The sequence below is a fragment of the Mustela nigripes genome, chromosome 2 (assembly GCF_022355385.1).
Source record: "Mustela nigripes isolate SB6536 chromosome 2, MUSNIG.SB6536, whole genome shotgun sequence".
In the NCBI taxonomy this organism is placed as follows: domain Eukaryota; kingdom Metazoa; phylum Chordata; class Mammalia; order Carnivora; family Mustelidae; genus Mustela; species Mustela nigripes.
This window is the reverse complement of record NC_081558.1, coordinates 26,535,063-26,560,817: the sequence shown is the minus strand read 5'-3', so window position 1 is coordinate 26,560,817 and position 25,755 is coordinate 26,535,063. Positions and strand designations below refer to the sequence as shown.

Sequence of the window (25,755 nt, the reverse complement as noted above, 5' to 3'; positions counted from 1 at the left end):
CGTAATCTTTTGGAATGTTTCGAGATTATTGCCACCCCTCCATAGTCAAGCTAACCAACTTCTTTTGCTCACTTGTATCATTCTAGTCTTTAAAAAATTTTTTTCTCATAAACATGTGCAGTAATTCTAACAAAGGGGTTTGCTTTTTACCCAGTAGAGGAGATTAGCTTTTTTAAAAAGATTTTATTTTATTATTATTTTTAAAGATTTTATTTATTTATTTGACAGACAGAAATCACAAGTAGGCAGAGAGGCAGGCAGAGAGAGAGAGGAGGAAGCAGGCTCCCCACTGAGCAGAGATTCCTGATGTGGGGCTCGATCCCAGGACCCTGGGATCATGACCTGAACTGAAGGCAGAGGCTTTAACCCGTTGAGCCACCCAGGCACCCCTTAAGATTTTATTTTTAAATCATCTCTACACCCAACATGAGGCTCGAACCCTCAACCCCGAGATCAAGAGTCACATGCTCTGCTGATTGAGCCAGCCAGGGGTCCCCAGGTTAGCTTATTTTTGATGCTGGGAACTAAACCCTATCCCAGGACCCTTACAGGATTGTTACTGCCGTAGGCAATGCCATGCCTTTAAATTCAGCTTATGAAAGTCTTTATTCATTTTATAAATTCAGGTAGGACTGCCAGATAAAACACAGGATAGGATGTCCAATTAAATTTGAATTATCTAAAAGTCAAATTTACCTAGGGGTGCCTGGGCGGCTCAATCAATTAAGCGTCTGACTCCTGATTTCGGTTCAGGTCATGACCTCAGGGTCCTGGGATTGAGCCCCGAGTTGGGCTCTGCAGGGAATCTGCTTGAGATTCTCTATCTCCCTCCCCCTGCTTGCTCTGTCTCTCTCTAAAATAAATAAATGAATATTAAAAAAAAAAAAGCAAATTTACCTAGTGCCCTGTATTTTTATTTGCTAAATCTAATGAGCCCTACATTCAGCAAACTTAAATAATTACTTTTAAGGGGTTATAGACCCATTCACAAACAACTTAAACTACTTTTATACATTTAATATATCCCATTTCCTTGTAAACGACTTTAGTTGTCTGAACTAATAAAAAAAAAAGCCACCTTTTAAAATACTAAGTAATTCTCTCTTTTTTTTAAGAATTGTTTTGTGTTTAAGTAGTCTCTACACCCAACGGGGGGCTCGAACCCACAACCCTAAGACCAAGAGTCCCATGCTCTACTAACTGAGCCTGCCAGGCGCCCCTAAATACTAAGTAATTCTAATAAATTAAACTTACAAAACACTGTTAACTCCACATTCTTATAAATGTTCCAGATCCGTGCATGAATTCAGAAAGGCTGCAACGTAAAGCCACAACTCTAAATCGATCCCCCTAACTGCACAGTTGATGTCAGAGTTACAAGATTGTCAGTTAAATAGTCCAAGATCTCTCGTATGTTACAAGTTCGTGAAATGCGCATATGTACAAATTCCTTAAGAGGGGCAAAAAGCATGGACAGCACTCAATTCTAAATCTTCCTCCGGCTGGGAGAGGCCGATTTGCCTAGGAAGGCAATCATCACCCTTTTCCCTGGAGATTCAGAGAAGCCTGTTGTTGACACCAGGGATCAGCCTGTCACCAGGAGCTCAGGAAACCATTATTTCCTTCCATGTACTATTTGAGGTTATCTCCTTAGGATGCCTGAGCGTGCTCGGCAAGAGATTTTGGCCAGGATGCTGCCTGGATGTATGTTAGTGATACATGCGTGCTTCTCCCTTTTCCCGCCCATCTCTTCAAGAGGGGGTGGCCCAGAGATCCCAATGCTACCCTCCACTTATTCTCATCACCCACCTTATTCACAGAAGAATTTTCCTTGCCAAAGTCTGCAAATCTCACCCGGGGCTTAGGACTTGACTGGATTTTGCATTTCGGATCGTCCCGTCTCCATGCCCACCTCTCTAAAACTCATTTTACTTGGGTTGAAATCCTATAGTTCTTGAAAAACCTTCCTTTCTTTGGGTCATACATCTCTCACAAACATTAAGATCATACCTGACTGAACTGTGATCTCTCCAGGGGCTTTCACTGGCTATTAGTCCTTCAAGTCCAAGGATATTTTACGGACCTATTCCAGCAGACCAGCACTTGCTCTCCCTGGCAATACCCTACCAGCCTTCGGTGTGTTACACTGTAAACGGTAAAACTGCCTATAACATTATGTAACTCAAAGCAGAGTTGACCTTAATTACGCCCACCAGGGCAATTAGAGAGTCAGAGCCTGGGTGTGTCCCAGGACAGCTGGCTGCGAAACCCCAGTGAGGACAGAAAGCCTGGCCGGATTTCCCACTGACCCCTGCCTCACCATCCCCTCCACAGAAGCCTTCCTCACCCCAGCTGCCCTCTTGGGGTGGACCACTTCCGAGTTATCCATTCTCAGGAAAAGGCACATGGCATGCCACTGCAGGGCTGATGACCAGATGTCACAGCTGGTTCCCGACTGGGATAGGAGAGACTCTGCAGGGGATGGTCCCTCAATTACGCAGACCAATTTCCGCACCCGAGTGACAAAAACAGGGGCCCCTAGACCCCTTTCTTCATTTCCTTGGGGAAAGAAACCCATGATCTTCAGTTCCTCAGAGAAGTGAAAGTAGCAACAAGGAATCCAGTCATTCCTGTTATCCGCAGGCTTTATAAGTCAGCTGAGCCCAAGGAGGTGGCCCAGAGCCCTTGCACGCCAGCCACCACGGTCCTCTCGCTGAATCCGGAGCCCTGCCAGGATGCCCCGGCTGCCCGCCTTCCCGCTGCTTCTCCTCCTCTCCATCAGCAGTGCCCAGGCCCTGAGGCTCTGCTCCTTCAATGTGAGGTCCTTTGGGGAAGCCAAGAAGGAAAACAAGAATGCCATGGACGTCATCATGAAGGTGAGACCCCCTTCTTGATCACAGAGAGCGCTGGATCCCCCTCACGCGCTCTCTCTGCCTTTGGACTTCAAGAGACTCGGGAGAAATTTCACCCGTTAGTCTCTAGGGGGAAGGTAGCAGCTGCCTTTGCATTCAGTCGCAGTACTGACAGCAATAATGCCAATAACCACATCCCCTCTCCGGGCTTCATGTCATCCTCGGAACATGAGGGGCGTTTGGGAGCTACGACGGCTCCTCCCTGTGGGATTGTTCGGGGGTTTGTGTGAGTTGGTAAATGTAAAGCTCCTAAGACAATATCTGGCTCCTAGTAAGCTCCAGGGAAGGGCTGGCTAATACCATGATTTTTATTACCATTTACTGAATGCCCCCGCCAGGCATCACGAATCCACGATTTCATTCCATCACTCTCAGGAAGGAGGGTTTTACCCCCCATGAAGAGATGAACAACAGAAGGTGTAGTGACCTCATGTAGGTGGGGGGTGGGTGGAGGGGGAGCTGGGATGCCAGCCCAGCCTGGTCTTTCTATCTTTTTCTCCATCACTACAGCACAGATTTCGTTCTTTCCTTTCCTTCCTTCCTTCCTTCCATCCTTTTCTCTCCTTTCCTTCCTTTCTTTTCTTTTTCTTTCCTTCCTTCCCTTCTCTCTCTCTCCTTCCCTCCTCCCCACCTCTCCCTCCTTTTCCACCTTATACCCATCAAACTTTTCCCAACTACCAATTCTAAACTTTCTCTCCACTTAGATAAAACCTCCCTGGGTTGTATGACCAAGGTCCGGAGTGGCTGCTCACGTTTCTCTGGAGTCGACTAACTTTGTCTTTACCTGACACGTTAACTAATCTCTGATGATGCTGGGAGCTGAAACCTTTCCCAGGACTCTGTCTGGGTATTACCACCCTAGAAAATCCTGTGGGCACCATGGTATGGGGGGAGCACCGCAAGCCTTGGGTTCAGATCCTGCCCAGCAGCTGTGAGAGGAAGCTCGGGAATTCCCTTCTCCTCCCTGAACCTCTGGGCTTTTCAGCAATTGGGCCTCACACAACCTGTGACACTGGTTGGCAGAGAGAACTCAAGGTGTGGAAGGGCCCCAGGAGAGCCTGGGACGGGGCAGATGATCACAAACAGAGCCGCTACTGTTGGGATTAATACACAAAATGGATTAGAACAAGGACTACACGCTCTGTTCTTATTTAGATCGTCCTCTCCCTGGTTGGCCCTGCCCTTTGGATGGCACCCAAGGCCTTCCAGTGGCAGTCGTTTAACCAGAACAACCATGCCCATCCTGTGGGAGCCGAGACTCCCTGGCACTACAGGGAGCTCTGACGTGCCGGGAAACTATTTTCCCTGCTTCCTCGCACAAGGGCACACGGAGCCTGGGTACCTATGAGTTCCCTAGTGCCGATCACCTTCCTCACTTATTCTACCCAGGAAAAGTCATCACAATCTTAAGAGGCTGTCTTTTTGGTTCTTGGAGATTCCATCATTGGGGCCCTACACTTAGGACCTCCCTGGAGCTGCCCCGTCCTAGAGAGCCCACTGATGGACAGCCCGTCACACCGAGCACCAAGCACATGGGAAGTCTCTGTCAAGGAATCCTTACCTAACCCCACTGCTGCAAAACCATCCCATAAACAGAGGCCATCCCCAAAGACTGCCAGAGCCAATGAGAGCACTTACAGTGAAATCCGAACCCAGATATTCAGGGTAGTAATACTCACAGGGCCTTGTGTCTGCGTACCTGCTCCTGGCCAGGAATTTTCTATTTTTATTTTTATGTATTTATTTATTTGAGAAACAGAGGGAGAGAGAGAGCAGGAGAGAGGAGCAGAGGGAGAGACAGCCTCCACACTGAGCAGGAAGTCCAATGTGGGTCTCGATCCCAGGACCCTGGGATCACGACCTGATCACGACTTGAGCCCAAGGCAGACGCTTAACCAATTGAGCCATCCAGATGCCTCCATATTCTTATTTAATATTATGACATAGGTGGCATTCCCCCCACTTTGTAACAGAGAAGGCCGACTCAGAATGGTGAAGTGCCGTACCCAGGATTCCCTAGCAGGTAAGCAGAAGAGCCAGGATAAAAGCCAGCCATATGAACCAACCCTATTAGAGAAGATGCCTTTTCCACCGTTTCATATCGGCTTGATCACTTTGGAGATGAGCCCGGCTTCATGATGCTGTTGTCTATGACCTTCATCAGGGAGGCTGGAGAGTGAAGGAGACCTGCCTTCCCCAACTTGGACTTGCTGGCTGGCATTATGGGCAGTTCTCCAGATGCCAAACCCTGCCTGGGCAAGGCTGCTTCTGTCCCATTCCTCAGTCTGTGTCCTTAAAGAGCAAAGTTTGTTCATCCAACAAATACTGAACGTAGGCCAAGTACTCGATGCTCTGAGGCACTCGGGTTGAGATGGGGGACATGGGAGGCATCATCTCCCACGGCACATGGTACTTACAATTTCGGGAGTGCTTCTTGTTAGCCAGGCCCTTATCAGGCAGCATCCAAGTTCAGCCTCACAAGCCCTCTGGTTGCCTTTTGCACATGGGCAAGTGGAGTTCAGAGTGGAGACGGACATAGTCCCTGGTCATGGAGCCAGTAAGTGTGAGAGCAAAGGCTGGGACCCTGGCCTAATGGACCCTCTCTGGGCTCTGTCCCCTCCTGTACTGTACGGTTCCCTCCTGTACGGTACGGCTTCATAGGCTGCTCTTGGCCCCAGAGTCTTCATAAGATTTCTTTAGACTGCTCCTTCCCGTCTTTCCAGGCCCACTCGCAGCACAAGACCGCTTGCTGGCAAGGCTTCACTGCTGGCCGTGCTCAGCCTCTCCTCCCTCCCATCTGTAAAGGGAGTCAGGAAAATCTCCAGTTTCAGGTCTGAGAGGGCCTTCTGGGGGGCCTCTCATCTCTGGAGGCTCATTCTGAGGAGACAGATTCAGGGAGAAGTATTTTTTCCTGGCCTGAAACAGGGGCAGGGAAAACATGTATCAGTGATAAGATTTGAAAAGTGAGTATTTAATCACTGTGGGGAAAACGCTCAGAACATCACTGAGGCTGAAAAACAAGAACAAAAAAACCAATCAGACCCAAACTGTGTGATAAACACCGCCCCACTGTTTGCAGAGCTTCTTTTCCAGGCCAGGGACTGGACTGAATGCCTTATATCTATCATATCCTTTAATCCCCATGACATCCCCAGGAGGAGGATTTCATCTCAGGTTATAGATGAGGAATCTGGCAGATTCGGGGAGCTTAAGTGACTTGCTCAGGGTCACACAGCTGGTGAGCAATAGAGTCAAGATATGACTCTGAGGCCATTTGATGCTAACTAACAGGCGAGTTATTTGGATGTCATTTTGTAAAGACAAGTACAGAAATCATGTGAGAAGTGTCTGGGTGATGGGTTTAGAGGTCATCAGGTGATTTTTTTTATAGTCTTTTCTATATTTTTCAAATTTCTACAATAAGCAACATTATTTTTATAATTAGAAAACTGTTAACAAAATTATTTTTTAAAGCACTGGCTAGGAAATGTATTCCCATTTTTCTTATGCTGCCATAAAGAAGAGTTAAACACAGGAAGGTATTTGTGCTTCATAAACTGGGCTCAAATGGCTCCAGTATGGCTCCCTGGGCCTCTCTCTCTCTCTCCTTCCCTCCCTTCTCTCTTTCACTCATGCCAGATGCTGTAGAGTTGTGAGTAAAGCAAGGCCTCACAGGTCATCTGGGACACAGCAGGCGCCTGACAGAATTTTGTTGGATGGATAAACAAGTGAGTGGAGAGATGGGCAGGAGGATGGACGGACTGTTAAAGCTCTAGTGTTCGTCCCCAGGAGAATGCTGATGGTGAGATCCATCGCTCACTGCACTGTAGGTTCCAGTCTATAGGAAATTCGTCCAGAGGTTCAGAGGCAAGTACTCAAGGGACATGGAGATCTGCTAGAGTAACTGCTGGAGATGTGGGGCTTTGGAGTGGTGTTTTTTTTTGTTTTTTTTTTTTTTGGTTTTGGTTTGTTTTTGTGCGGGCAAAGGGCTGTAAGCAGGGAATCTAAAAGCTCAACCTTTCTGCTCAGGAAATGCAGTCTGAACCCTGGTCCGTTTTTGCCCTGCACCAGTGGATGACATTCAAAAGGAGCAATCACAGGAATATGGTGATTACTTCGGCCGTTGAGCAAGTGGTCAAGAGGGGCTCTATAGCAGATGATCCCATTATCCACATTCACACGATGTTCAGGTTACTTAGCCACGCTGAGGCTGAATGCCCAACTATATATACAGTGGGGATAATAAGAGGACCTGCATCAAAGGGTTATTATAAATTCAGTGAGTCGATGGTAAGAGCTAACACTTATTTTTTTTTAAATATTTTACTTATTTATTTGACGCAGAGAGAGAGCACAAGCAGTGGGAGAGGCAGGCAGAGGGAGAAGGAGAAGCAGACCCCCTGCCGAGCAGAGAGCCTGGATGCAGGGCTCAATCCCAGGACCCTGGGATCATGACCTGAGCCGAAGGCAGATGCTTAACCAACTGAACCACCTAGGCACTCTGCAGTTTTCTTTTTTTAAATAACACTTTAATTTTTTAAAATTACGTATAATTTTTTAAAATATAAATTTAGAATTTTGAAACTAATTTTAGTAAGTAAAAAACAGTCATTAGGGACTATTTTGAAAATATAGAAACATATAAAGAAGTGTTATCACTGGAAGATAAGAGCTACTGGCGTTTAGGACATTATGAGCATTTTTCTACACAAAAATAAATACATAAATTTGCATCTGTTTTTCAGCACGGAGACTACCCTCTATCATCAGTTTTGCATCCTGCTTTTGTATCAGAAGCATTTCACATGCCGTTATTATTTATTTATATATTTTGTTAATAATTCTTTTAAAACATGCCTTTTTCAAGCAGGGGAAGGTGCAGAAGGAGAGAGAGAAAATCTTAAGCAGGCTCCATGCCCAGCACAGAGCCCAGCATGGGGGTCGATTTCACACTCCTGAAATCATCACCTGAGCTGAAATCAAGAGTCAGACACTCAACAGACTGAGCCACTGAGGGACCCATTCACATGACTCTTAATTCTATATAATGCCCTATGTTATCTTTCATTTAATGGTTTCCTATTCGGGGATAGTTAGGTTGTTTCCAATTTTGTTGTTGTCGTCCGTTGCAATGTATCTTCCTCTTTGATCTATACAAGTTATAATAGTAGTAGTAATAATTTACTGAGTGCCTCCTATACTGCTCTCACTGCTCCAAGTGCCCATTTAATCCTCCAGCAACCCTGTGAGGGAAGAACTATCATCATTCCAATCTATAGATGAGGACACTGAGATGCAGAGAGGTAGTAGATATTACATTATGATAGGAGACCTTCCTCCAGGTGGGAAAACTAGGCCAAAGGGTAAGTACATTCTCCAAGGATTTTGATCCGTACTTTAAAGAGTATTTAAAAAAAATATTTTACTTATTTTTAAGTAAGGGGTTCAAACTCGCAACCCTGAGATCAAGATTTGCATGCTCCACCAACTGACCCAGTCAGGTGCCCCTAGATTAAAGTGCCTTCAAGAAAGGTCTGACAGTGACAGGTAACTAAATCAGCAGGCTGGCTTGGTGGCCAGACCCAGCTCTCCCTGTATTCTAACATCATCATGGGCTTTGTAGCCACATGATCCTGAATTCAAATCCTGACTCTACCATCTATATACTGGCTGTGTGACTTCAAACTTCTCATCCAATCACTCTAAGCCTGATTTCTGCTTATGATTATCTCGTAAGGTTGGTGAGGTTCAGAGTAGGATCACAATAAATGTTAGCCCTTGTAATTTTTATTATTATAATTTTGTTGCCAGGTGAACTAGGGAGACCCATATCCAGCTGTGTCCCTCTCACTTACTAAGAGCTTAATAAATATTTGTAGTTGTTATTGTGATTATTCAAGCAAAGCCAAGATATAGGACACGTGATCATATGATCATTGGCTCTGGATTCAGACTGCCTAGATTTGCCCTCGGTATCAGCCACTTTCCAACTGAGTCACTTTGGGTAGTTTACTTGACTTTCCTGGAGCCCTAGACTCCTTATCTTTACAATGGACTTAACTGGGGCACCTGACTGGCTCAGTCGGTGGAGCTTGTGACTCTTGATCTCAGGACTGTGAGCTTGATTTTCACATTGGCCATAGAGGTTACTTAAAAATAAAAACTTTACTAAAATAAAATAAAATGGACATAACAATATTACCTACCTCAGGAAGTTCCTCACTTATTTCAGCAATGAAGTTAATTACTTTAACCAAACACTAATCCTATACTTAAAACATAGTGCCCAATAAAAGATTTTATTATGTATAGATTATTTGCCTGAAGACATCTGGGAATTCTGTCTCTGCAGGTCATCAAACGCTGTGATATCATACTCCTGATGGAAATCAAGGACAGCAACAACAGGATCTGTCCTACTCTGATGGAGAGATTAAATGGGTAAAGACGGGGTGGGGTGGGGGTGGGGGGCCTGGACCCCCTGCAGGCTCAAGGTTAAGTGCAAGGATATCTGAAAAGCCCGGGGGGAACTGAAACTAGTGTGAAAGCCAGCACTGCCCTGACCACCACGTCACATGGCCAACACTGCCCCAGCTTCCAACTCCAGGAGCTGCAGTCCTGAGAACTTTCGACTAGCTAGTTTTAATATGATAAAGCAAAATAGAGGAAATGCATGAGGAGCCAAGACAGAGAGAGAAATGAAAGAGACAAGAGGTTTTCAGACAAGAGACTGAAATCAGAACTACTGTTGTAAAGAAAAGATTAAGTACAAGTATGAAGTTACGATACGGCTACAGGCTGGAATATTACGTAGCCATTAAAAACCACATTCACTACAGAATATGTTAGAGCTAAATATTCAGCATGGGAAGACGACTGCAGTAATCTTGAAAGCAATTCAAAAAAGGTTCAGAACTGTAGATAGAGTGGCCCATTTTAGTGATCACATTACTACTAGGCCTGAGTAAGAGGGTGTTTGAGTTTACATGGGGACAGAGGAGAGAATGGGAAAATAGGCTCCAACTATTAAGAGTGGTTACTTCTGGGTCAGGGAGGTGGGTGTGATTGCAGGACCACTGTGGATGGGGTCCCTGAAGAAATAGGGAACATTTACTTTTTATTTTATATACTTGTATATGATTTGAATATCTGACAAAAAGCCTAGATTGATTTTATAAATTCAAAAAACCCCAAAAGATAATGTCCTCAAATAATTTATAATTTTGGATTATAGTTATGATTTACATTCTTTCTCAAAGAATAATCAGCGGACCTAGCCACCTGAAAATCACCCCAAAGTGAGTTAAAAAGGCACATTCCAGAACTTCCAGGCTATTGAACGAGAATGTCTGCGGGATCCCTGGGAGTGATCTTCATCTAAGTAGCCTTCCCGGGTGATTCTCACGCACTCCAATTTTTAAAAACTTTTTTTTTTTTAAAGATGTTATTGATTTATTTGACATAGAGTGAGATCACAAGTAGGCAGAGTGGCAGGCAGAGAGAGAGGAGGAAGCAGGCTCCCCGCTGAGGAGAGAGCCTGAAGTGGTGCTCAATCCCAGGCCCCGAGATCAAGATCATGATCCCAGCTGAAGGCAGAGGTTTAACCCACTGAACCACCGAGGTGCCCCAATTTTTAAAAACTTCTAATATAATGTTTCCTTTGTACATGCATGATAAGATTATACCACAACTAGAACATATGATAATATGTACCAAGTAGTTCAATTATGTCAAAAGAAAAACAAAACAAAAATATTTAAAAGATTCAAAAGCGGTGAATCAAAGGCTGGCAACAGCTATCTCAGAGCAAAAATTACAAGGAATTTAAATATGGTGTCTTCTCTATATTGTCTGTATTTTCCAAGTTTTCTACAACGAGAATGTTATATGCCCTTTCCTTTTTCTTATGATGTATTTTAAACATTCTTAAGAGCACAGAGAAAATGCTAACAACCATGTAATCTACCATCCAGTACATCTGGCCATTGTTACACTTTTATAATTAAGGAAACTCACGTTTAAAAAAAATAAATAAATGATCAATCCAGCCTCGGTAAGCCCAGCAAGAACAGCCTTGGACACTCTTGTTCAAAGAGGCCTCTTGGGCTGGCTCCACTCCCCTCTGGGCCTCTGTTTCTCCTCTAAAAATATGCTTTGCCCTCAGCAGCTCTTCTGGTTCCAGATCTGATCTTTGACGATAGAAAAGGGAGTTTAGCACAAGGGTTAGGCACCTATGCTAGTCTCAGACCAACTTGTGTTTGGATCTTGGCTCTACTATGCCTTTGAGCAAGTTATTCAAGCTCTTCGTACCTCATTTTCCCTATCTACAAAATGGGGCTAATAATGAACCCATCTTCCTGGGATGTGGCTGTAATTAAATCCTGCATGTAAGTGGTTGCACTGTGCCTGGCATGTAGCAGGGATGAAAAGGAAGAAAATTACGATAGCAGATGGTGGTCCAGAGGGCCATGTGCAACACCTACCATCGATAGCCTTAACTACATGCCAGGCATCCTGTTAATCCATTTATGTGCACTACTTCATTTACTCCCACAACTCCGTGGGGTTGGTACTTTTACTACTTCCCTCATAGCTGGGGGAACTGAGACTCAGAGGGGAGGGATCTGCCTAAGATCATCCAGCCAGTAAACGGTGGAGCTTACTTTGCACCTGGGTCATGTCTGACTCCAAAGCCGGTACTCTATTCTGAACCTCCTCAGCCTCCCATAGAGGGTCTCTGGTCAGTTTTCAGAAGCTTGAGAGGACAGAGGGCTCCAGGTGCCTCCCCAGAGCAACCTGGGTCGAGTCTTCCCACCCCCACTGTAGTCAGTTCTCCCCAACTTCCCTAGACTGTGCCATGGACTCCAGGCAGAGGCAGGCCTGTTTGTCCCCTTAAGCCCCGTAAGCTAGGAGGGGCCTTAATCGCCTCACAGCTGAGTCATTGTGAGCAGTCTGCCAACCCAAAATTTGGCAGGCAAGATTCAGAACAAGGCCAGTCTTCCCAAACTGGAAACCCGGTGGAATCTACTGTCCACACTTCTTGGGCCCCAGTAGCTGGACCTGCCCTAGATGTATCTAGCATGCTCGGGAATTTCTGCAGGGCCTCAGTGGGCTCCTAAAGATTACTGCTATATTCCAACAGAACCTAAGAATATGCCACAGCTTAGATATGCCCTAGATCTTTCTGTGTGCGAATGAAGTAAAACTTTGTCAGGCCCTGCCCTGGGTGGAGTTATCAGCAGGTTTGGCAAACACACGGAGAGTCCATTTCCCTGGTATGAATGAGTGGTAGAGGTAATGGGACTTCACAGCTATACTTCTAGCCCCCAGGACATAAACAATAGCTGACTTGTGAGAAAATGCTTGGGGGTTTTCAGAACAGGAGTGAACGTCCAATGAAAATGGTACTGGGGAATGCCTGAGTGGCTCAGTGGGTTAAAGCCTCTGCTTTCGGCTCAAGTCATGATCTCAGGGTCCTGGGATCAAGCCCCACATCAGGCTCTCTGCTCGGCAGGGAGCCTGCTTCCTGTGCTCTCTCTGCCTGCCTCTCTGCCTACTTGTGATCTCTCTCTCTGTTGAATAAATAAAAATCTTAAAAAGAAAAGAAAAGAAAATGGTACTAGGAATTCTGCCTTTGAGAAATGTTCAGGAGTAGTGCAGGGACAGGGTGACCTGGTAAGAATTACTCCACCAGGGAGTATGAGGTCAGCCCCAGCCATGAACCAGAGTGGGATCTGGGACTGATCTGGCCTGAATCTTCTATGGTCTCAATAATGTCCCACAGGTACAGGCCAAAGCCTGTGGATTTGGGGTATATAGGATTTGAGCTCAAATCCCAGCTTTGTACCTGCAAACTATAAAAAATGGGTAACAATACTACCCACCTCCTAAGGGCAAGAGATCATGTCTGTAAAGATCCTGAGAAATGTCACATTCCCAGGCGATGGTGGCCCTTCTTAATAGACTCCGAGATTATGATGAATGGCAGCCTTTCTCCACGATACCCTTGGCGATATGGATACAGAATGAAGAGAGGGGAGCTTGCAGTAGGGAAATGCTTATTTTTTAAGATGCAATGTAAAATCTTTATGTTTTCTAGAAACTCAAGAAGACATATAATCTACAACTATGTGATTAGCTCTCGGCTTGGAAGAAACACATATAAAGAACAGTATGCCTTTCTCTACAAGTAAGTATAGTCTCTGCTTCCTGGGACATGATTCACTTCTAAATGATGACTGTGATTTGAATCAAAATGTATTTCTTTTCTTCAAAACCAAATTTGGATCTCTAATTATCTCTAACCAGTTCTCAATATCAAATAATATCAAAATATCAAACTAATTGCTACTGAATTGAGGCTGAAGCAAAGCATTATCTCCTCAAAGCAAAAGCACATGCAGCTTCCTGACCTCGAATTTGCTGGTTGGTTCAGTGGCGGCCTGGTCTGGAGGGTCACTTCTTTATCCTTCACAGTGAAGTTCCAGCCCAGGGATGGAAACCTGAGCTGCCCAGCATGGCTGACTCTGAAATTTCACAGTGTTGTCTTCTTCTTACCAGTAATTGTGTTCTACGTCTGAACGTTAACTTGTGGCTGACCCAGAGAACTGGTGCTGTTCTGGTCTCCAGCTTTCAAAGGGCTCTGGCCATTGAGAAGATTTGACGGAAACTTGTTCTCAAGGGGAAGATCCCTTGCAGGGCAAGAGCCTGTCTGGGGGGCCGATAAAGCCACGGGCTAGGTCTCTGCTTCTTGAATGAGGTTAAGAAGACAACTGAATCACCTGGAAGGGCTTCTTTTTTTTTTTTATTTCTAGGGAAAAGCTAGTGTCTGTGAAGAAACGCTACCTCTACCATGACTATCAGGCTGGTGACGCAGATGTGTTTTCCAGGGAACCCTTTGTGGTCTGGTTCCAGTCACCCCACACCGGTGAGATCCACAGGCCCCTCCTGCTCAGGACTTTCCTCTGATCCCATGAATGGACAGTAGCCCCGAGTGTGAGCAGGGGTCCCAGGGTTTGCACAGCATCGTTAGGGATACATTAGATTTGAGATGGCCATTAAGAACGTCTAATATTTGAATGTTGAGGAGGTATCCTCAACTCAAGACCTCCTCAGCCTGGAACTCACCTTCAGAAATCAGTGATAACTCCACTCTGAGCTTTTAGGCTGATGGAAATTATTTACCATGATTTTTTTCAGTCCCAATCAAATACAACTTCATTTAAAAAAGAGAGTCCCAGCGATGGCTAGCAGAGACGAATTCCCAACCTAGAGTCTCCCTCTCCCTCCCCTTCCAATCTCCTCCACAGACTGTGTATAGAGAGGAAATCCAAATGACTACACGTCTGAACTCTGACAACTACACTTATATATGCCACTAACAATTATAGATCCCTGACTAGTGCCAGGTTCCTGTAGTCCTTGCAACACCCAGCAGGACCTAGGATTATCTGCACTTTACATTTGAGGTAGCCAAGGTTCAAACAGGTGGAATCACTGGCCCAAGTTCACTCACTCAGTAGTTGGAACCCAAGCCATTATCTTGGGTGCCCATACTCTTAACCACTGTGCATATCTAACTCCAAAATCAATAATTAATTTGATTTACAGATTGGAGCTATATGAATCAAATATTTTTTTCAATGCCTACCACGTTCTGTTCCAGGAACTAAACAAGGCAGACAAGGTCCCTGTCCTAGGGAAGTTATGTCGTAGTGGACAAGACAGACACTGACCAAATAAATATCCATAGAGCTGTATGTATGTACAGCTGCATATATATTACACAAATATAAACAGCCTGAAGTAGGAACGTAACTATTTCGGCCCTGGCTTTGTGAGTACTTCGGGAAAACAAGCATGGAAGAATGGTGGTGAAAATTTCCAGTAGAAAAAGAGGAGGAGGTGGGGGCTGTTTAGGGCAGAAATGCACTTCAGAGAGCAGGTGTAATAATCACCTTTGTCAGACACACAATTCCCATTTGGCTGACCAGTGTTCGCAGAGCACCCTGCCCCGTCTTCTCAAATAGAGTCTTCAGCGACACATAGCTAAACATGACTAAACAAACCTGTTTGTCGTGAGCATCTACCTCTCCTCCTTTCTCTACCTCTCCTCCCAGAGGATGGCATTGCAGCCATGCCCTGTTTGGAATTCTCTCTCTTGTACAAGGAAACATCCTTATGTCCCCTCTGAGATTAAAGATAGAGTTAGCCATTCGTTTATCATTTTTTCCCTTTATTCATTTACTTTTTTCCTTTATATCATTTAGCCATTCATTTATCATTTTTTCCTTTATTCATTTACTCATTCATTCATTCAATCATAAACTCACCCAACAAACATTTTGTAGTCCCTCCCATGGGCCAGGTACTGTGCTAAGTGCTAGAGCCAAGCCAGTGAGCAAGACAGAGCCAAGGTTCCAGTGGGAAAAACGCAGAGGCACAGCAAGTAACTTCAGAGCAAGAAGGAAGTAAAAGCATACTGGGGAGAGGGGCCTGCCTTAGATGGGGCAGGCCACAGATGGCCTCTTCAGGGTGCCAGGAGTGTGACCTGAAGAAGCCAGTCACTGAGGGCTAAGGCAAGGGCCTTTCCAGGGGGAGGTCCCAGTGAGTACACGCAAACTCGGATGTGGGAAAAGGGTAGGGGTGTTTAGGGGGCCAGAGAGGATGGGAAATGGAGTGGAGGCCGGAGGAGGAGAGTGGGAGACACGGCTGGTGGGTAAGCGTGGGGTCATGGAGACAGGCTTCCCGATCCGAGTCCTGACTCCCCACTGTGTGACTTGAGCAGTGATTCCCCACCCGCCCTCAGCTCCTGCGTACGAGTGGGGACCCAGGCACTGGGCAAGGGAACCCCGGGGAAGAGGCCCTCAGAACACGCCAGCTGCCACCGGCAGGTGGGCAAGGCACGGCTCCCAAGCTCACCCACATTCCCGGATACAGGCTCGCTCAGTCCCTCCTGGTGGGGAGGTTTTCAGCTATTTCACAAAGGCTGTTTTTTAAAATACATAATTTTAGAGAGGCTTTTTTCCAGATTATAAAAGAAACGTAAACTGACAAGCCTCAATTTTTTTTAACTAGAAAAAACTTTTTTCTTCCGTAAAAAAGCCAAAGAGACTTCTTATTTTTTAAAAAATGAGAAAATAAAAACACCCACAATGTCAGCAAGGAGTCCTGATTACCAGCTTTCTCTTGGCCGGGCAGGTGAATGGGTGAAAAGAGGCTTTCACGCTCCGAGAACAGCAGCCCAATGGTCCAAACAGCATTCACATCTCAGCCACTAGCTGGCTGGCCCCTCCAGAAATGAGAGGACCCAGGCAGTGCAGTCTGGGCCTTCAGGAAGGACAGCCTGTTTCTCTCCAGCAGTGTTCCCTGAACCTGCTCCTGTTCAGGAAAGTGTGCGTGTGACCTCCGCCTCTTTCCTGTTCCTCAGCTGTCAAGGACTTCGTGATTGTCCCCCTGCACACCACCCCTGAGACCTCCGTGAAAGAGATTGATGAGCTCGCTGATGTCTACTGGGATGTGAAACGCCGCTGGAAGGCAGAGGTGATGACTCTCTGTGTCTGCTGAACTCCCATCTAGCAGAGGCAGAATCCGGTTCTGGGAAGGGATGAGTGACTCCCCGGGAGAGCGAGGCGGGCAGGACATGTGCACTGCAGCACCCTGTTAGAGCCTCATTTTAGGCCTTACCTCAGCCTTAAATATCCTTCTTGCTAAATCTGCCTGGGTCCCGTCCGCGTGGGGCTCAGCAATTCATACTCTGCTCCACTAATAATGGCTGCCCCAAATTACGAATAGTGGGAGCCATGCCTTATGCTGAGGCTGGACATGGACGAGTCGATTTAATCCTCCCAATAACCCCACGATTTACTACCTTTATCATTCTCACTTTGCAATGAGAACAGTGGTCAGGAGTCCTTCACTGCATGGGACAGACTTTCAAAACTGGTTTGTGAAAGGGAGGTGCAATTTATTGGTTCACGTAACTAAAATGTCCAGGAGTAGTTCAGGCATAGTTGGATCCAGTAATCAGGGCTTGTCTCCTCGCTTTCTTTCCATCTCTTTGCCCTCATTTCCTCTGGGTGGGCTCCACCTTTCGGATGGCAAGATGGCCACCAGCAGCTTCCAGCCCACTGACAAACTGTCTGTCCCACTATGCAACAAGTGCCCCGGGGTTGAGTCCCATTGGCCCTGACTGGGTCACATGTCCATCCCAACCAACCACTGTGATCAGGGGGGTTGAGAAGCTCCGATTGATTAAATCTGTGTGAGCTTCAGCCCAACCTCATAGACGGAGCGAAGAACAGAAGTGGTTTCTCCAGTGATCTAAGGGTGCAATCTAGGGGAATATATCCACTGTCCTTCTTGGTCTCAATTATTTTCTCACCTAGAAAACAGGGATGCCACCTGTGCAGCTGTGAGGGTCTGTGAAAGCTCTTGGCAAGTTCAGAAGTCTTCCAGAGGGCTCTTCCTCATTCCTCTTTCCTCCTTTTGGGATGTGACTCCAGTGACCACCCCCTTCCTCCTCTCCAGATCCACCGTTCAAAGTGCAACATGGGTCAAATAAAGTGGGGGCGCAGAGCTAGGACATGGAGAGCACAAGGTGTGTAATTCACTGCTTATCTCTCTTGCCAGGCAAGAGAAAGACTCATTCATTCCTAAAAGTTTGAATTCTTTCAGTCATTTAACAATTTATTGAGCATCTCTTAAATGTCAGGCACTAGGGAGGCATCGATGGCTCAAGAGTGAATAAGAGGGGCTACTCTTGTGCTGAGGGCCTTCAGTGAGGCAGATCAGGATTTAATTCTTGACTTTATCACTTGAGCCCATAAGTGGAATGGTCTAGAGCAGTTCACTTTATCCCTCTATCCTGTTTCCACAGGGATTAAAGGTCCCTTCCACCTCCCAGTGTTTATTGTGAGATTTAACTTAAACTTTAGGAAACACTTGTTAAAGATTTATTTATTTATTTGACAGAGAGAGAGAGAACATGAGGGGAGGAGCAGAGGGGAGAGGGACAAGCAGAGTCCATGAGAGCACAGAGCCAGGGGTGGGGCTCCATCCCAGGACCCTGAGATCATAACCTGAGCTGAAATCAAGAGTCAGATGCTCAACTGACTGAGCCACTCAGGCGCCCCAACTTTATGAAACATTTAATCCTTGGCCTCACACATAGTGCGTGCTCAGTAAACTGTGTCTAGAACAATAGGAGCCGGTGGTCACTGGGCTTAAGGATGACATTCTGCCCTCAACCACACTCATCTATCTCAAGGAAAACCATGATCTCTGAGGTCAAAATAAAATGTTTTTGAAGAAAATGCTAAAGTCAACAACAACCCCAAACAATAGCACTAACTAGGAAATATGACACTTCCTCTGGATTAAGGAATATTAAAAGTTTTTTTCCGAAAGCTCTGTAGGGAAAAGCACTTCTAAGATAGAAGGTCCTGTTGGTGGCCTCGGGGCAAGGGTGGACAACCCATTCTATGACCCCTCCCTTTCAGGCTCTTCCCACTTCCTCAGCAGACAGAATTTCCACAGGAATAAGTTCCCAGCTTACAAACAATAGAAGAGAAAGCATGGTGCCAAAGCTGTCAAACCACCCAAATTCATTTTCCTGCTTGGAAACAAAAAAAGTTGATTCATTCATGTATTTATACCCTCCAGTAGTTTGAGCCAGAAAGATCTGAGGGAATAAATGAGCTGGATTCTTTTATGCCCACCTAATTCAGCATGCTGAATGACACGGATGCGGAGAGTAAGACCAGGAGGGAACGCCTGCAGCAAACATCCTACAGCTCCATGACAACACCTTCCCTTGTACATCACCTGCCAAATACTCATCAAAACCATGACTCCGTTTTCAACTTCAAAAACCAAAAAGAAATCAGGGTGCCTGGGTGGCTCAGTTGATTAAGTGTCTCCCATTGGCTCAGGTCATGATCCGGGGTGCTGGGATTGAGACCCACCATGGGCTCCCTGCTCAGCGTCGAGCCTGCTGCTCTCTTTCCCTCTGCCTTCCCCATTTGTGCCAGCGCTTTCTCTCTCTCAAATACATAAACAAAATCTTTTAAAAAAAGAAAAGAAAAAGGAATGAAGAAAGACCCTGTATTAGTTTGCAAGGGCTGCCCAAAACTGGGCCATTTAAACAACAGAAAGGTAATCCTCACAGCTCTGGAAGCTGGATGGCCAAGGTCAAGGTGTCACCAGGGTTGTTTTCTCCTAAAGCCTCTATCCTTGGTCTTCCCTCTTTGTCTGTCTGTGTCCTAATCTCTTTTAATAATTTTTAAATTTTTTTAATAAACATATAATGTATTATTAGCCCCAGGGGTACAGGTCTGTGAATTGCCAGGTTCTAATCTCTTTTTATGAGGGACCAGTCATACTGGATTAGGGGCCACCCATATAGCCTCATTTAAAGGCCCTCTCTCCAAATATAGTCGCATGAGGTATTAGGTTAGGACTTTAGTATATGAATTTGTGTGGGGGCATTGGGGAGGGGAGGACACAATTTAGCTTGTAATGGAACCCACAGTTTACTGGGCGTGGGAGGTGGAGCCATTGTTAGTGGGTCTAAGAAAAAGCATGGCAATAATACCTACAAGGTGACAATTTCAAATAACATCTTTCAGAATTTCATTTTCATGGGTGACTTCAATGCCGGCTGTAGCTATGTCCCCAAGAAAGCCTGGAAGAACATCCGCTTGAGGACTGACACCAGGTTTGTCTGGCTGATAGGGGACCAAGAAGACACCACAGTCAAGGGGAGCACCAGCTGTGCATATGACAGGTAGGAGGCACCTGCCCGACGCAAGCTAGCCCACACAGTATTTGATATGCCTCAGGAAAGGCAACCCACCTCAGCCCATTAGATTTCAGGCTCACCCATTAGGTACTTGTGCAGTGTGCAACCTGCATCACCACGCCTGGGAGCCCTGAGCGTTGTAGCTTAGTTATGGCTAGTGCTGGCCTGGCTTCAAATCCTGCCTCTACCACTTCCTGTCTGTAACCAAGAGACTTAAGCTCTGTGTGTCTTTGCTTCCTGGCCTGTAAGACAGGGATTGTCGTGAAGCCTCATTCATGGAGCCATGAGGAGGAGTAGATGAAGTAGTATGTGTCTTCTCACACAATGCCTGGCAGATGGTAGTGCTCCACACACTTACTGGCTGTTAATTATTTCATCACAAAGACATACCAGAATTTAGTCAGTCAAATCCCCCATCATCGAGCTTAGGTTATTGCCAAGAGTTTGCTAGCGTAAGCACTGCTGAAACGGACGATCCATAAGAGACCAGTTAGAACAAGGGTCTTTCCACTCTCAAAGCTTTTGCTGTACGTTCCTAGATGCAAATACATACCTTTAAGTAACAGCATTCTCAGGGTTCCTGGCTGGCTCAGTCAGTGGAGCACGTGTCTCTTGATTTTGGGGTGTGAGTTCAAGCCCCACGTAGGCTGAAGTGCCTACATTAAAAAAAAAAAAAGTGCTTGTAAAATCTCCCTGGGGATTTTCAGTTAGCTTTCACTTTTGCTCCTTAAATCAGGACATGTGGGAGGCACTCAAAACATGTGAATGTTCCTGATCTTCCGTGGTTCCCAGAGCCCAGCGTGCCTCCAAGGAAGCATGAGATGGCTTCTGCCAGAAGACAGCTGTTCTCACTTCTCTAGTTTTGAGGTCAGGCTTTCACTTCCATCCCATGACCTCATTTGTTCCTCTTGGAGCTTTCAGGGCTGGTGTATCCTTTGCAGAAGTCCCTACTCCAGTTCCCAAGAGTGGAATCAGCCCTAGCATTAAGGAAAGGTGAATGGAGGCAGGAAGTCCCAGGAGCCTGGGCCACCCCACAACCTACTGCAACCCTGGTGCCTTCACTCCTCTTCTTACTTTGAGGGTTTGCCAGCTAAGTGGGTTGGAGATGGCCACTTGCCCACTTGCCTTGGGCAGGTCAAGGCCATTCTGCGGCCCCATTCTTCTCCCCTGGCCAACAAGGGGGAGGTGATCAAAAATAATGAAGCTGAAGAACAGTGCATCACCAGGAAAGATGCTCACAGTAGATTAGGAGGGGTGGGGGAACAGGTTAAAAATGTGTTTACTAAAAGAACCTCGGGTTTAGACACATATATGCCAAAGGATGGCAGGATTACATGTGATTTTTTTAAAGATTAATTTCTCATTTGTTGCTCTGGATTTTCTATATTTTCTGGACTGGCATATATATTTTATGTTTTTTTAATTTTATTTATTTAATTAATTTATTTATTTGTCAGAGAGAGAGAGTGAGAGAGAGAGTGCACAAGCAGTGGAAGCAGCAGGCAGAGGGAGAACCAGGCTCCCCTCTGAGCAAGGAGCCCAATGTGGGACTCAGTCCCAGGATCTTGGGTTCATGACCTGAGCCGAAGGCAGATGCTTAACTGACTGAGCCACCTAGGCGTCCCTCTTTTATGCTTTTCTTAAAAGAGTTATAAATTTCTGGGGTGCCTGGCTGGCTCAGTCGGTAGAACATGCAACTCTTGATCTTGGGATGTGCGTTTGAGCCCCATGTTGGGCATGGAGCCTACTTTAAAAATGAAGAAAATTTTATGGGGCGCCTGGGTGGCTCAGTGGGTTAAGCCGCTGCCTTCGGCTCAGGTCATGATCTCAGGGTCCTGGGATCGAGTCCCGCATCGGGCTCTCTGCTCGGCAGGGAGCCTGCTTCCTCCTCTCTCTCTCTCTCTCTCTGCCTGCCTGCCTACTTGTGATCTCTCTCTGTCAAATAAATAAATAAAATCTTTAAAAAAAAAAAAGAAGAAAATTTTAAAAAATTAAAGGGATGTACATTTCTAATTAGGGGAGTAGGATGAAATGGTCTCAATTCAAGTCTTTATTCTGTGGACAAATATTTATTGAACACCGCCCATGAGCTGTGAACTCCTGGACATGAATGCTGCCAAGAGCTGGCCTGTGCAAGAAGCAGCCTCAGGAGAGCCTTCAACAATCAGCTGACCTGCCCACACATGTCCGTAGAAGCCAGAAACAGAGGCACCTTAACTATGTTGCTCTTGACTCTCTGGGTCTGAAGGATGGCTTGAAGAAATCGCCAAGAGAATGGAAAGAGTTTACTTGTGGATTAAACTCAGAGTTAACCATGGTGGAATTGGTAACAAGCACAGGAAACCAAATCAGTCAGTTGGAATTAGGAAAAGCTCAGTGGATGGTCATGACCTGGCAGTTGACTCACCTTGTCCTTCCTCAGTCAGTCGGTGCAGGCCATGTAGGCCCCAAATGTATCACTCCACGTGGGGTATATTAGAGTCCATCTTTCCAAAACTCACTTAACTACCATGTTCCCAGTTTTTGCTGTCGTTACAATGCAACTATACTATGGTTTTTCCCTGTATTTGTCTTTAAATTTATTCATTTGTAATGAAATAAATTAATTTTTAAAAGAAATTTCAGGGGTGCCTGGGTGGCTCAGTTGTTAAGCGTCTGCCTTCAGCTCAGGTCATGATCCCAGGGTCCTGGGATCGAGCCTCATGTTGGGCTCCTTGCTCAGCGGGAAGCCTGCTTCTCCCTCTCTCACTCCCCCTGCTTGTGTTCCCTCTCTCGCTGTGTCTCTCTCTGACAAATAAATAAATAAATAAATAAATAAAGGAAATTTCATACTAAGGTAAGAAAATAGCATTATTTGTCATAAATCGCAAATAACTAAAAACATAAGCCCAATGAAACTGAACAATGTTAAATTCTGCCTTAATTATCTTGCTTACAGAGTGCTTGGTGATTTCAGCCCGCTCTGTCTTGGTTAAAATGGGAGCTTAGAGTGTTATTAAAGATAAGCCAGGGACGCCTGGGTGGCTCAATGGACTAACCATCTATCTTCAGCTCAGGTCATGATCTCAGGATCCTGGGATCGAGCTCTACATCGGGCTCCCTCCCCACTGAGCAGGGAGCCTGCTTCTCCCTTTCCCTCTGCCCTCCACACCCCACACCACACACAATGTGGTGTCCATGTTTCATACAAAATCTTCTCTTCCACCTACAGGGCTACTGCCCATACAGGGAAACACTGTGTGCTGGTGCCCACAGAGCCCCAGTAGGGGATGAGCCAATTTCCCCAATCTTAGGCACTGTCCTAAGGGAGACAAAACCAGGCCTGGAATTTGAACACCACATGAAAGAGCCAGGCTGCTCAGTCAATTCCAGATGTCAAACAGGAAACTCGGTTTGTTTCACAAATCAACGAGGTGGATTAATAGGACTGTCTTCTCCCCCTTTTCTCCAGGATCGTGCTTAGAGGACAAGAGATCATCAACTCTGTTGTTCTCAAATCAAACAGCACCTTTAACTTCCAGAAAGCTTATGGGTTGACCGAGGAGGAGGTACAGCTGCCATCTTTGTCTTTCTGAACCACTGTCCTGGGAGACGGGTTGGTGTCACCCTTTGAGGCCACCACTGGAGATACAACATAGGGCCACTGGACCCCCGAGTCTCAAAGTCTATGATTCATTCTATGGCTTGAAGATCTACCTAAATTTCTGGTTGAGCTGGTCCAAGGATGACACTCACTAGTGTGTGCTCTACTGCATGACTTTAGGTGTTTTATTTTCCCACCTTAAGCCTGAATTTGTTCACTAAAATGACAGTCTCTGAATTCCCAAATTCATCTCCCTTTTCTCTTTATAGGCTTTGGAGGTCAGCGACCACTTTCCAGTTGAATTTAAACTACAGTCTTCAAGGGCCTTCACCAATAGCAAGAAATCTATCTCTCCAAAGAAGAAAAAGGTCCAACGCTCCTAGATACAAGGGAGCCATTGTACTAACCATTTCTTGTCTCTAAATAAAACAGCTCTAAGAGGCATGAGCTGCTGCCTGCACTCAGGAAACAAGACTGGTCCAACTGTTTTCATCTTCAACATGAATTTAATCTGTCTTGAATTGGGGGTGTCTGGGTGGCTCAGTCAGTTAAGCATCTGCCTTCAGCTCAGGTTATGATTCTGGAGACCTGGGGTCCTGGGCTCGGCAGGGAGCCTGCTTCTCCCTTTCCCTTTGCCCCTCCCCCTCTTATGTTCTCTCTCTCTCTCTCAAATAAATAAATAAAAATCTTTAAAAATTTTTGTCAAGTTGGGAGGAGAGTCTCCTATTATCCTACTTGGGCTATATCTTCCCTGAATTACCCAAAAGGAAACTGGGGGCTTTTGCAGACCTAAAGGATAGTCTTCATGTCCCAAGGAGAGCCTCATCAGCTGTCCCTGCCTCTGCTCAGCCCTGCCATGAAAGAGGCTGCCGGAGGAGGAAGAACATTAGCTTTCAGTCTTCATGGAGTGGATCCTAGTCCACAGGAAATGACCAGGAAGGCCAAGGCCTCCACTGCACCCCATGATTTGGGCCCTTCACTCTCTGAGGAATCTACTTCCTCTTGTCTGAGGTCAGGATAGTGATCATGTCTCACAGGGATCAAGAAGGAAGGCTATCCCATCTGGTCTCCCTGCCTCTAAATTGTCCTCCAACTCAGCCACCCCAGTACCTACCAGTGCCATCCTTTGGAATTGCATTCTGACCATGGTCCACCTGCTCTCCCATTCCTGCTTCTAAATCCCTCAGACACTCCCATCACCCACATCGAGAGAGCCCAGAGGTTTTGGATGCCTACAAGGGTCTGTATTTTGTGGGGTATCATGTCAGCCTTGCCTTTGTCCCACCTTGCACTTGGTGCCCCACGGGACTGCCCCTTCCCTGCACGTTCCAAGCCTCCCTCCTCCTAGGCTTTGAGGAGGCTAGCTGGCTGGCAGAGACTCAAGGATTTTGTTATCATTCTGCAACCAAAGAGCTGCAGAGGAGTCCTGCCGAGAAGCACCATTTTACCTGTATCCATGGTGACCATTTTTGTTTGTTTGGCTTTGCTTTCTCTTGTATTGTTTCTTTTGTTCAAATAGTACCTAGGCATGGCTAAATATGCAGGCATTCCAAAGCATAAGCAGTGATAAGGATTGCTGCCCCGGGACCCCACCCCCTAGTTGACTGTGTCAGATGCAACTCCTCTTACCAGCTTATGCATTCGTTCAAGAAAATCTATGAATAATCAGCACCATTAAGTGACTCCCCAAAATAGAGCATTAGCATCCTATAAGCAGGGTCCCACCCCCTGATTATTTTCCTTAATATATCAGGGACAATGTGACTTTTGATATAAGAAAGAAACCAGGAGCCTGATTTTTAAAATTTGGTTGCATCTGAGCAAGGGAATAAAATCAAAAGGGGTTGGCTTAAATGGGAAAATTGTTTCTCTCCAAAAACCCAATGACCCTCAGAGCTCTTGTTGGAACTGGGGTGGGGGCAGGTGGCAAGGCTATAAAGCTTCTGTCATCCCTTCTGAACAGGGCTCACAGGCCCAGGAAAACTTCCAGTTTCTAAGGTCCAAAATGGTCAAGCAGGCAATTCCCAAAAGAGCATATTTTGGAGGATAGGATCATGCTTTTGCCCTAAAGGCCAGTAGCACAGTGGGCCAAGAGCCCTGTGCTTGGTGGGGAAAAGTTGGCCAGACACTAAGTGAGCTTGTCAATGGTTCTGAGCTGGTCTCTGCTACCCTGTGGCCTCCTTGGTGACAAGACATCCCTCTATTCCTGCGCTGAAGCAGCTTCCCAGAGCCACAGGCCCCGCCAGCTCCCATTCCGGGCAAACTCTGCCAGACAAGAAGAGACGGAGTGAGGCTGGAGTGAGGCTGTTTCTTTCTGGTCACAAACTAACAGAGCCACAGACATGCTCCCATCCCTCTGGGTCACCTGGTCTGCCTGGGGCAAGGAACCCTTGCAAATTTTGGGGAAGGAGGGTATACCCTTTGTGTGTATAACCTTTCAGCTTTGGCTTTGTACAGAG

The 25,755-nt window shown here is 46.0% G+C and overlaps 1 protein-coding gene across 1 annotated transcript; it reads left to right on the top strand.

Annotated features, from left to right (window-relative positions):
* The first annotated feature begins 2,457 nt into the window (after nt 1–2,457).
* On the top strand, nt 2,458–24,002 carry DNASE1L3 (deoxyribonuclease 1 like 3). Its single transcript, XM_059387848.1, has 8 exons — nt 2,458–2,876; nt 9,265–9,353; nt 13,012–13,101; nt 13,727–13,839; nt 16,342–16,454; nt 19,541–19,698; nt 23,165–23,261; nt 23,566–24,002. The coding sequence occupies exons 1-8, from the start codon at nt 2,736–2,738 to the stop codon at nt 23,677–23,679; spliced, it is 915 nt and encodes a 304-aa protein (XP_059243831.1). The 5' UTR covers nt 2,458–2,735; the 3' UTR covers nt 23,680–24,002.
* Nucleotides 24,003–25,755: the final 1,753 nt, after the last annotated feature.